At 37.2% G+C, this 11,402-nt stretch overlaps 1 protein-coding gene across 6 annotated transcripts in view; it reads right to left on the reverse strand.

The window, feature by feature from the left end:
• Nucleotides 1–3,198: 3,198 nt before the first annotated feature.
• ARMT1 (acidic residue methyltransferase 1) overlaps nucleotides 3,199–11,402 on the reverse strand; it is a 23,679-nt gene continuing 15,475 nt past the window's right edge. For 3 of the 6 annotated variants that reach the window (XM_023729059.1, XM_023729054.1, XM_023729076.1), the window contains 3 exons: nucleotides 6,679–6,844; nucleotides 5,023–5,747; nucleotides 3,775–4,401 (listed from right to left, as the gene is read on the reverse strand). In XM_023729059.1, the coding sequence (XP_023584827.1) occupies nucleotides 4,296–4,401; nucleotides 5,023–5,747; nucleotides 6,679–6,844 (997 nt within the window). In that variant the 3' untranslated portion in view covers nucleotides 3,775–4,295. Of the gene's footprint in view, nucleotides 3,528–3,774; nucleotides 5,748–6,678; nucleotides 6,845–11,402 lie in introns of those variants that run through there. The other 3 variants (XM_004368826.3, XM_023729066.1, XR_002823661.1) reach the window with 2 other exon arrangements.

Genomic DNA, 11,402 nt, shown 5'->3' on the forward strand with positions numbered 1-11,402 from the left:
AAAAAAAAAAATTTAACAGTATGATCCTGCTTTTTCTAAATCTTAAAAACCAAACCTGTTGCCGTCAATTCCAACTCATAGCGACCCTATAGGAGAGAGAGTAGAACTGCCCCGTAGGGTTTCCAAGGAGTGCCTGGTGGATTCCAACTGCTGACCATTTGGTTAGCAGCTGTAACTCTTAACCATTACGCCACCAAGCAGTCCTTTTTTATCTTAGAAATGTAAAAAATTGTTTATGCATAAAGAAAAATCTAAAAATGTATACATCGAATCTTAACAGGGTAACTGGAGTGGTAGGGTTATGTTATTGTTTTTCTCACCTGGTTTATTAATTTTCTACAGTTTTAAGGTATCGCTTATGGCTGACCATAAATGTCAGACATCACACTAGCACTTTAGGTAACAGAACATTTGTATGTAGACATGCTCCAGTCTGCCTCCTCAAGAGGGAAAAAGGAGAGAGTGGAAAGACAGGGAGAGGAAAAGTTGTGAGACACTGGGTGTGGAGGGAAGCTTTGTGGAGGGAGATGTTCTGGATCAAGACTCAGTGAGGGTGTGGGCAGAGACAGCTGTGTTAGGAAAATGAGTGGGGAAGGGAATTTTACTAAGTATAGCTCCGAATTGTGTTTTGGATCCACCTTGGGGCTTTCTGGAAATCAAGCAAAAGTTTTGAACTATGTTGACATTGCTTTTGGGGGCTGGTGTGTATTTCTTCTGTAGAGCTGAGGCTCTGGAGTCAAACAGATGTGGGAAGGTTCCCACTTAAGAGCTGAGTGATCTTGGGAAACTTTCCCAAGATAGAAGCCTCAATTGTTCCAACTGCTAAATGGGGGTAATAATCATTATCAATCAGGATGATTCAGATGCAAGTAATGGAAAATCAGGACTCAAATGGATCTTACATATATTTTTTTTTTAAAATCACTGCACGTAAAAAGATTTGGAGCAGTGTAATCAGTGGCACAATGATAGCATCATAGGCTTTTGTGCATTTCTTCACTCTGCCATTTTCAGTGGGTCGGCTTTGCGCTCAGCCTCACTTCTCTAAAGGTCAGTTTCTTTATAAATCCAATTTTTGTCTTTGGGGGTTGGAGACATTACATATAAACTTACAGATATATTTTAATATATACATAAAAAATACACAAATCATAAAAATTTACTCCGATAATGAAGAGTTGGACGATGCTAGCATTTTGTCAGTTGCGATTAATAACTCCACTTGTGGAAGGTTCTGGGATCATCTGGATTATCTCTGGAAATGAGGATGGTGTTTCTAGTCAGAAAATTAGTGAGAGTTGTCTGTATGTCCTTTTTTGTCTTCATATATTTCAAGGTAACATCTCACTGCTTCCTGAATCTGGCTAGCAATCAACTTTTGCAAAGCGATCAGCACTTGGGTCCATGTTTTCAAGCAACTGAAGCCCCTGTAGTTTAGAAAAAACTCCAGCTATTCCTTTCACTGTAGAATTTACTTCTCTCCTTCCTCTTCCTCATTCTTTCTCTCCTCTTCAAAATCCATTTAAGTTCTGTCAATTCCCCTTCATGATCTATGAGCTGTTCCACATCGGCAGTATCAAGTTCTAAATTCAGCATTCCTGCCATATGGATGATTTTTCCACCAATCTCTTCCATCATCTTCCATGATCAAATGCTTGGAGTATGTTCATATAACTCAGCAATTTTTTCCATATCCCCTGCATGCATTTTCCCATAACTTTCTCCCAGGAAGATACAATGTTCCAGACACACTGACAGTCCTAAGAGCAGTTCTCCATGATTTCCCCAGGGTGGCCGGTCAGAATTAATTTCTCCCTCCTCTTCCTTCCCACAAACTTTGGTTAGCATTTCTATTAGGGCACTGATCATATTCTACCCTGCACTGTCGACTATGAAGCTCACCCCTCCCAGTAAAATTGTGAGCTCTGAAGAAGGCAGGCCATATCTTATTCATTTCTGAATCTCCAATAGAACCTAAGAAAGTTCATCATACAGAGTGCGATTGATAGCATTTATATTTGAAAAGAAAAATAATCACAAGTTTTATAAGTTGTATCTTGTGTTACATTTAAAGATTTGACCATTTAGCATTTCATTTTAAAATTGGCTGTTTCTAAACATGAATTAAAAGTTTGCAATATTGAAAATATCTTCAGAATTCTCAAGTTCTAGCTCAAACTTCATTGAAGTCCACTATGCTTTGTATAGTATGTGGGGAGGGGTTCCTGGGAGGGCTGTATGCAGAGCCCTGCCCCTTGGGTTTCTCAGTCCCTCCTTCAGAGGCCCTGAAGAGGATTATAAAAAGCAGTTCAAAAAGCAGTGTTTTTTCAACAAAAGAAAAAAAAATAGATAAATTGGACTTCATCAAAATAAAGAAAAACTTTTGTGCTGCAAACAGTACCATCAAGTAAGTGAACAATCTACAGAATGGGAGAAAATATTTGCGAATCATATTCTGGAGAAAGGACTTGTATCCAGAATATATAAAAACTCTTAAACTCAATAATAAAAAGATAAATAACCTAATTTAAAAATGGGCAAAAGATTCAAACAGACATTTTTCCAAGGAAGATATATAAATGCCTAATAAGCACACGAAAAGACGTTCAACCTCATTAATCACAAGAGAAATGCAAATCAAAACCACAATGAGACACCACTTCACAACCAGTAGAATGGCTGTAACAAAAAATATGGCCAATAACAAGTGTTATCGAGAATGTAGAGAAATTAGAGTTCTCCTGCTGGCGGGAATGTAAAATGGTGCAAGCATTTTGGAAAAGTTTGGCAATTCTTCAAAACGTTAAACATCGCTATGATACAGCCCAGCACTTTCACTCCTAGGTGTATACCCAAGAACTGAAAACATATATCCACAAATAACTTGTACATGAATATTCAAAGCAGTACTATCCATCATAGTCAAAAGTGGAAACAACCCAAATGTCTATTAGCTGATGAATGGATAAATTAAATGTAGTATATCCACACAATGGAATATTACTGGGCAATAAAAAGGAATGAAGTACTGATACATACAATTGGTGAACCTTGAAGTCAGTCAGAAAAGATATATTATTTGATTCTGTTTATATGAAATGTCCAGGACAGGTTAATTCACGGAGACAGAAAGTAGATTAAATGGTTGCCAGGAGCTGAGAGGAGGGGAATGGGAATAATTGCCAATAGGTATGGGTTTCTTTCATGGGGGATAAAAATATTTTCAAATTAGATTGTGGTGATGGTTGGACAACCCTGTGAATTTACTAAAACAGTGAACAGTACACTTTAAATGGGTGAATTGTATGGTATGTGAATTTTATCTCCAATACAGCTGCTTTAAAAAAAAAAAGATCAACTGGTAAAACTATAGGAGGGTCCTCCGTGCTAATTATTTTTTAAAAATCCATCTTGAATTAGCTTCTTTTTCCACAGGATCTTTCTTTCTCTAGTTTGCTTCCTTGCTCTTTCTTGTAAGGGGAGGGAGGAGGGGTAAGCCACATCTTCATACACCATAATTTCATGTTCTTAATAAAAATAAACCACATGGTAAAAACAGAAAACTTATTCAATGCTTTGGAAAAATGTTATATATTGTACAATCGCTAGCACTGTGGCTATAAAGTCAATACAAATACACAATTTTACCCTGAATTACACCAAGTGTCTACAAATAATTCCAATATGCATTTTAATAACAAAATGTAAAAAACAAAAACACATAAAAAAAAACAGAGTAAATTCAAAAAAGTACAGCTTTATATAAACATTTCACACAAAAACCCAAAAGCCAAATTTAAGATTAGCAAGGATGCAGACTATAAACTCATTTGTAAGTGGCATTATTAAAAACTGCTTTTGGCAATGTCTATAATGCACATTATGAGTTTCTTAATAAAGTTTCATTTTAAACTCATACAGACCTCATTTAAGTCTTCCATTTTTGGCATTCCCCATTGGAAAATAAAACCAAGATTTTCAGTACAATTCATTTTATTATTCCAGTGCAAGAAAACATTTCCAGGTCTGTTTCCAATTTTAGCTTCAGAATAAACTGACATAAAATTTATAGTCTTTAATAGCTGTGGTGATGACAAATAAATGTGTAAGAAATATAAAAAATGAATTAATTCATTTGTTGGTAGTACTCTAAACTTGATGCACAAGAATCTTTTCTATCTAAAGCATTTTTTAACAATTGTAGTGCAAACTAAAAGTCTGCTCATTTAAAACAGTTATGTGGTAACAGAACGTACTTCAGCTGATCATGGGTATCATAAATGAAAGGTAAAACATTATCCATTTCTCCAAATACCATCTGCTTCATCCTCTTCAATTTTGTGTTTCCTACCATCCATTCCACAGGTCAAATGTAATACAAATGTTTGCAAATAAAACAAGCTATTATTTGAAATGAAATAAGTCAAGAACAACAAAAGTTAGAATTAACTTATGAGGTAAGTTTTACTTTCATGTGTCCAAACATCACAGTTGTAAGAAATGCCTCTCTTTGTAAAGAGTCATTAAAATGTATATTTTCATGGGATCCTTATTTCAGGAGCCCCAAATCAAGTTAAATAAAATTCCATGCTTCCTAGAATGTTAAATACCATGCACTATAGTATTTAAAAAAAAAAAAAAAAAAGGTTTAACTAATTTTAAAACCAGAATTCACTCATATTTTGCTTTCTACCCAACTGAAAATAAGTTCATCAAAACCACTTGGAATTGTACATTCATCTTGAAATAAGTTACTAAAATTCCAACATAAATATAATATCTGTAACTAACTTAAGCCATCTATCCCCAAAACAATGGAATGGGGCAAAATGTTCAAAGAACAAAATCATCCAGTGTGTATGGAAATAAGCCCTGAGAATCTAACTTCCCAGAGCTAACATGGAGCAGTCAGGTCTCACACACTGCTTGTCTGGGGATGAAAAGCGCTCATCAGACCTTTCTACACAACTGAGAGCTCAGAAACCCAATCATAGGGGACCATCAAACTGGAAGATTCCATACTTCCCACTGGTGAGCCAGCTGGGCTCCGAGGCTGCAAGCTCTTCACCTTGGCCCGGCTGTAGACCAACCTGAATCTCAGCTTTTAATGTTCTTATGCTGCAAAGAGGAGCAGGGTGGAAGTCACTCAAAGCCTGATGAAATGGAATGGTAAATGCCCATTTTCTGTCACCTGTCAACTTCCTATAATTCAAATCACCCTTGAATAAAATTAAATCTGCTTTCTGTAGCTCTGCATATAAGTCAGGAGCAACCTGAGACATTGCACAGTACTCGTGAGGCAAAGTCCAAAATATATGATCATGGTAAACCAATCTGCTCATTTTAACACAGTTTTCCCAGTCAACCCCACACTTGGCTACCCACTTATGATTAGAATGTTTTACTTGTTCAATTAACCAATTAAAATCATGTATAGTAGTATCAGACACAAACCATGGAATCCTTTTCCCATAAAAATGGATCTCAGTAGCCAGTTTAGAGGACAGTAAGAAGTCAGCTAATACTAAATCTGTAGTAAGTTCAAACCCAGAATTATCCAGAACAATATCCACTCTAACAGATGCTTTTTCTCTTGTTTTCTTGCTAAGCAATGACCAAAGGCGTTCCATGTCATTCACTAAAATGAAAGGTTTTAGGTCTTCCAGAGAACTTATTAAATCGTTCTTCTGAGAACTAGTTTCCCCACCTGATAGAGACAGATCGCACTTATTTCCCCACAGAGAAATCTGAAAAACAAAAAGCACAAAACATTCACCCTTCTTTGGAATAACCAACAAAACTTCTACCAACAAAAATTCTATTATGTAGCAGGTAGAGGAGTTGCTAAAAATATTCGTAAAATGTATTTCTACAAAACACTGGTGGCACAGAGGTTAAGAGTTTGGCTGCTAACCAAAATGGTCAGCAGTCCTGATTCTCCTTCCCTACTTGATTTCTCTTCAGGGCACCTTCTAACATTTTTTCAGGAAATGTTTCTAACTTTTTCTAGAAAAAATGAGTGCTGGGGATACTGCTATGTATTAATAAAGATTTTCAAATGGTTCTGGTTCTAAGAACACATTTTAAATTTTAGATGGTTTTGAATGAGAATAAAAAACTTAATTCAAGATAAAAGAAATGTAATAAAGCAATTTTAAATAGGCCAACTGACCACCTGAGTATTATCACCTGATGAGGATTAGAGCAGGTACTGTGTTCCCAGCTCTGAGCTCAATGCTTTACATGCATGATCTACTTTAATTCTCCCACTGGCATGCAATATCATCTTCATTTTACAGATGAGGAGACTGAAGCTCAGAGAAATTAAGGAATCTGCCTCAGGACCAACCACAAATAAGCAAAAGAGCCAGGACTTAAATCCAAGTCCGGCGGGGGCCATACCAAACCACTATGAAGTATTCTCTCAAGAACAACAGAGGCTGCCACGTCAGATGACTCCCATGCCACTAAAATCATTTCCAGTCAGTGCAGAATAGATTTCAAAACCCCATTTTTATAGATTAAGTGGATTTTTATCTCTTAAAGAACACTATCACTAAAATGATACAAAATGATCAATTATAACTTAAATGGTAATGTATACATCCTTGTTAATTGTACCAGTTTATTTTTAATTGTTTAAATTAACAAATACACTCAGTAGATTATCACGTTTACCTGCAGAAATTTAAAAAACTCATTTTTCAGCTGATCTTCATCTAGTTCTTCAATAGTTCTCATCAATTCTTGCAGGTAAGTACATAAAGAAATGATAGATTCCTGTGACTCAAAGAAATTTTGTTCTTTTAATTCTTTAAATACATCAAAGTCATCAATTGGTGGACTAAAGTAGGAGAAAAACACAAGAGGAAAACATGAGTGAAACATTTATAGAACTGCACTTTTTAATTTTTTTTACCTTTTGGTAACTGTAATTCTTTAAAGGAAAAAGAACAGTACCACCCAGTCTCAATAATTACTGGTAACAGACACTAGATACAGCATAATCAAATCACACAAAAATAACTCCTCCTAAACTCATTTTAATTAATTAATAAAAGTTCCCTACTCAAATATTTTACTGGAAGAAATAATAACTATCTTGACTATGTCTAAGTTTACCTACTATTTATCCAGTAGAGTTTCTAGGGCAAAAGAAAGAAACAAAATTTTGAGGAAATCACTTTAGTTCAATGAACTTTTTTTTTAATGTATATTTATTTTTATTGTACTTTAGATGAAGGTTTACAGAACAGTTTCTCATTAAACAGTACACATATTGTTTTATGACAATGGTTAACAACCCTACAACATGTCAACACTGTCCCTTCTCAACCCTGGGTTCCCAATTACCAGCTTTCCTGTCCCCTCCTGTCTTCTAGTCCTTGTCCCTGGACTGTTGTGCATCATTAGTGTCGTTTTGTTTTATGGGGCTTTCTAATCTTTGGCTGAACGGTGAACCTTGGGGGTGACTTCATTACTGAGCTAAAAGGATGTCCAGGGGCCATACTCTCAGGGCTTCTCCAGTCTCTGTCAGGCCAGTAAGTCTGGTCTTTTCAATGAACATTTCTTGAGCAGGAAGCGTGGCATGGTTCCAAGTAACAAACATATGGATATAAACAGAATATTTCAATACAATGTAGTAACTACTAATAGAGTCAAACAGTATTACGGGAACACACAATGAGTATCTAAGATAATTCAGACTTAATATTATTGTAAATTTTATTATGACAACTTTTGATTATTTATGTGTATATATATATTTTTTATTTGGTCAACTTTTAATCCCAGGTTGACTCTGACCAAAGGTGAAATATGTACCAAGACTATATCTTCATGCTGTCTAATGAGAGAACATCAAATAATATTAATACTTGCCTATGAAAAACACAGCGAAGAAGCATTAAGTACTAATATAATAGCCTTTACAGAATCAAATATAAAAGAGATTCAAGATGTCTGAACTTCTAAATGAGTGACTTTTTCCATGGGCCATCTATATTACGGCTAAAATAAAATGAGATTGATGTAATGGGATTGATTTAAAAAAAGACATACCAGAATTTATACATCCAAATGATGGCTGCCTCCTTCCAGTCACCTTGGCAAGTTACACCTTACTCCAAGGATGCTGCCATTGCTCAACCAAACCAAAGCAAACCTGCTGCCATCGAGTCAATTCCAACTCACAGCAACCCTATAGGACAGATAAGAACTGCCATTGCTCAAAGAACTTTTGAAACTCCTCTTTGGGAATTTTCTTCAGAACCTGTGGCACATTATTGCATGTCCTCAACGGTAGCACATCTTCACCCTTTGAAGTTAAGTTTTTTTTTTTTTGAGAACAGCCAAAAGTCACTCCGAGCTTTTTCAGTTGAATGAGGTATGTAATCAAATTGAATAAAACATTTTTGGTCAAAAGTGAGGAGTGACTGACTAATAATAAGACTAGTCTTCTTTCTAAGCCTTATAAGCTGGCTCCAAAAGAAGTTCCAAAAAAAATTCAAAGACATTTTTAGCAATGGCAGCACTGCTGAAATAAATTCGTTTCTCAAGGTGACTTGAAGGATTAAAATTATTTGGATGCAAGGAGGGGCCAAAATAGCAGAGCAGTCAGATACCTCCTGTGGTCCCTCTTACAACAAAGATTCAAAAAAACAAATGAATTGATTATATATGACAATCTAGGAGCCCAGAACATCAAAGACAAAGTTGAGAAATCGGAATGAGTGGCAGGAAGAGAGAGAGAGACGGTTCAGAAGCAGTGAGGAGTTGCCAGACCTGACCCGGCAGGAGCCAGCAGCCTTCAGGCAGGATCAGGTGGCATGCACGGTGAGGCAAGCAGTGGCACTCAGGACGTGTTTTCCACATCTGGAGAGACTGAGAGACAGAGTCTACTCAGGATTCCAGAACCAGTGAAAAGCCGCACTCAATCAGAAAAAGATAAGTACACGCGTCTGACCTACTGTGTGGATCAAAAAACACCCCCTTCGGAAAAATCTCTCCCCCATTTACCCGCCCTGCCCCTCTACTCTGCACCAGGTCCCAGGCCGATTTCGGCAATTGCTGAGTCCCCTGGGCCAGAACTAGGACCCATCACAAGCCCTGAGCCATTCTCTCAGCCTTGGATAGGGAACAAATTAATAAACAGGAAAAAATAATCTGCCAGCTCCTCTAAGCCGGGAACTCAGGGTAGGCACAGTTCCTTTGCCTAGGCACAGGAACAAGGGGTCCATGGACTTTGAATGCCTTTCACCTCTGCATTGACCCATGTGGGCCCATTTCAACAGCATAGGCCCTCATTAGCACAGTACAACAGGGTATATACCTGAGGCCTAACTTCAGCTGTATCAGCTATATGGTGAGTGGCAGGTTTGTGACATTTGACATTGCTCTGCAGATTAAGCAGGGTCCTCACCCACATCAGGGGCCTGAGGACCAGTGGCTCCACCCATACCACCTAGCCACCCACAACAGGGGTCCAATAATAAGTGGTGCCTCCCAGTCCTTACAGCCAACAGCACTGGATGCCCATAGTCCAGCTGAAAAACCCACCCACCTACGTGTTCTAGCGAACAGGGACATGCTTTCCTCCCAGACACTTGGGCAGCCTTTGGGCCCCTGCCTTGCTCAGTGCATGATCCCCTACTGCAGCCAGATACTCGTGCCTACACTAATCGCCTATGCCTGTCTAAGACTGTAGGTTAGAGCCCGCCCCACACACTTGGTGATGGACTACCTGGACACCTGAGCTGAATCCATATGAGAAAAGTAAACAGGCTCCTGGGCTCACATACCTAGTAACAGATCTAACCATCTGTTCAAAGGACATCAACGCTTCAAACGTGCCAGTAATCAAACTAGCTCCCAAAAGCAGCGTATCTGGGCATATCGAAACAAAACAAAACAAGAAGCTAGGACACAGTAAGCAAACATAAATAAATATAATAACTTATTGATGGCTCGGAGACAACAGTCAGTATGAAATCACATAAAGAGACAGAACATGAGGGCTTCAGCAAGCTCCCAAAACAAAGAATCAATAAACTTTCCAGAGGAAGAGAATTTCTTGGAATTACTGGAGGTAGAATACAAAAGAGTAATATACAGAACTCTTTAGGAGATCAGGCAAAATGCAGAACAAGCCAAGGAACACACACACAAAGCAACAGAAGAACTTAAGAAGATTACAGACGAGCATAATGACAAATTTCACATGCTGCAAGAATCAATAGAGAGACAACAAACAGAAATCCAGAGGATTAACAATAAAATTTCAGAATTAGACAATTCAGTAGAAAGGACAGGAGCAGAATTGAGGCAATGCAAGTAAGAATTAGTGAGATTGAAGATAAAGCACTTGACACCAACTTATTTGAGGAAAAATCAGATAAAAGGATTTAAAAAAATGAAGATAGCCTAAGAATTATGTGTGATTCTATCAAGAGAAATAACCTACGAGTGATTAGAGTACCAGAACGGGGGGGGTAACAGAAAATACAGAGAGAATTGCTGAAGATTTGTTGGCGGAAAACTTCCCTGATATCATGAAAGATGAGAAGATATCTATCCAAGATGCTCATCGAACCCCACACAGGGTAGATCCCAAAAGAAAGTCACCAAGACATATTATAATCAAACTTGCCAACACCAAAGATAAAGAGAGAATTTTAAGAGCAGCTCGGGATGAACAAAAAGTCATCTACAAAGAGAGTCAATAAGACTAAGCTCGGACTACTCAGCAGAAATCATGCATGCAAGGAGGCAAGGAGATGACATATATAAGGCCTTGAAGGAAAAAAATTGCCAGCCAAGAATTATATATCCTGCAAAACTGTCTCTTAAATATGATGGCAAAATTAGGGCATTTCCAGATAAACAGAAGTTGAGAGGATTCGCAAAAATCAAACTAAAATTACCTGAAATACTAAAGGGAGTCCTCCCGTTAGAAAAACAATAATACCAGATAACAACCCAAGACTAGAACACGGCACAGAGCAACCAGATATCAACCCAGATAGGGAAGTCACAAAAATAAATCAAAGCTAAAACATGGAAAATAGGGAAACAGAGACATCAATATGTAAAAGATGACAATATTAAAACAAAAAAGAGAGACTAAATACGTAATCATAGATCTTTCAAATGGAGAGGAAGTCAAGGCAATATACAGAAATAAAAGATTGGTTTAAACTTAGGAAAGTAGGGGTAAATATTAAGGTAACCACAAAGGAAATTAACAATCCTACATATCAAAATGAAAAACAAAGACTCAGCAAATACAAAATCAACAACAATGAAAAAGATGAAAAGAAAATACATAAAGAAAAACAACTCAGCACAGAAAATTAAGTGGAATAAAGAAACTATCAACAACACACAAAAAAAGACATCAAAAT

This window comes from Trichechus manatus, unplaced genomic scaffold (genome assembly GCF_000243295.1).
Source record: "Trichechus manatus latirostris isolate Lorelei unplaced genomic scaffold, TriManLat1.0 scaffold00002, whole genome shotgun sequence".
NCBI classification, from domain to species: Eukaryota; Metazoa; Chordata; class Mammalia; order Sirenia; family Trichechidae; genus Trichechus; species Trichechus manatus.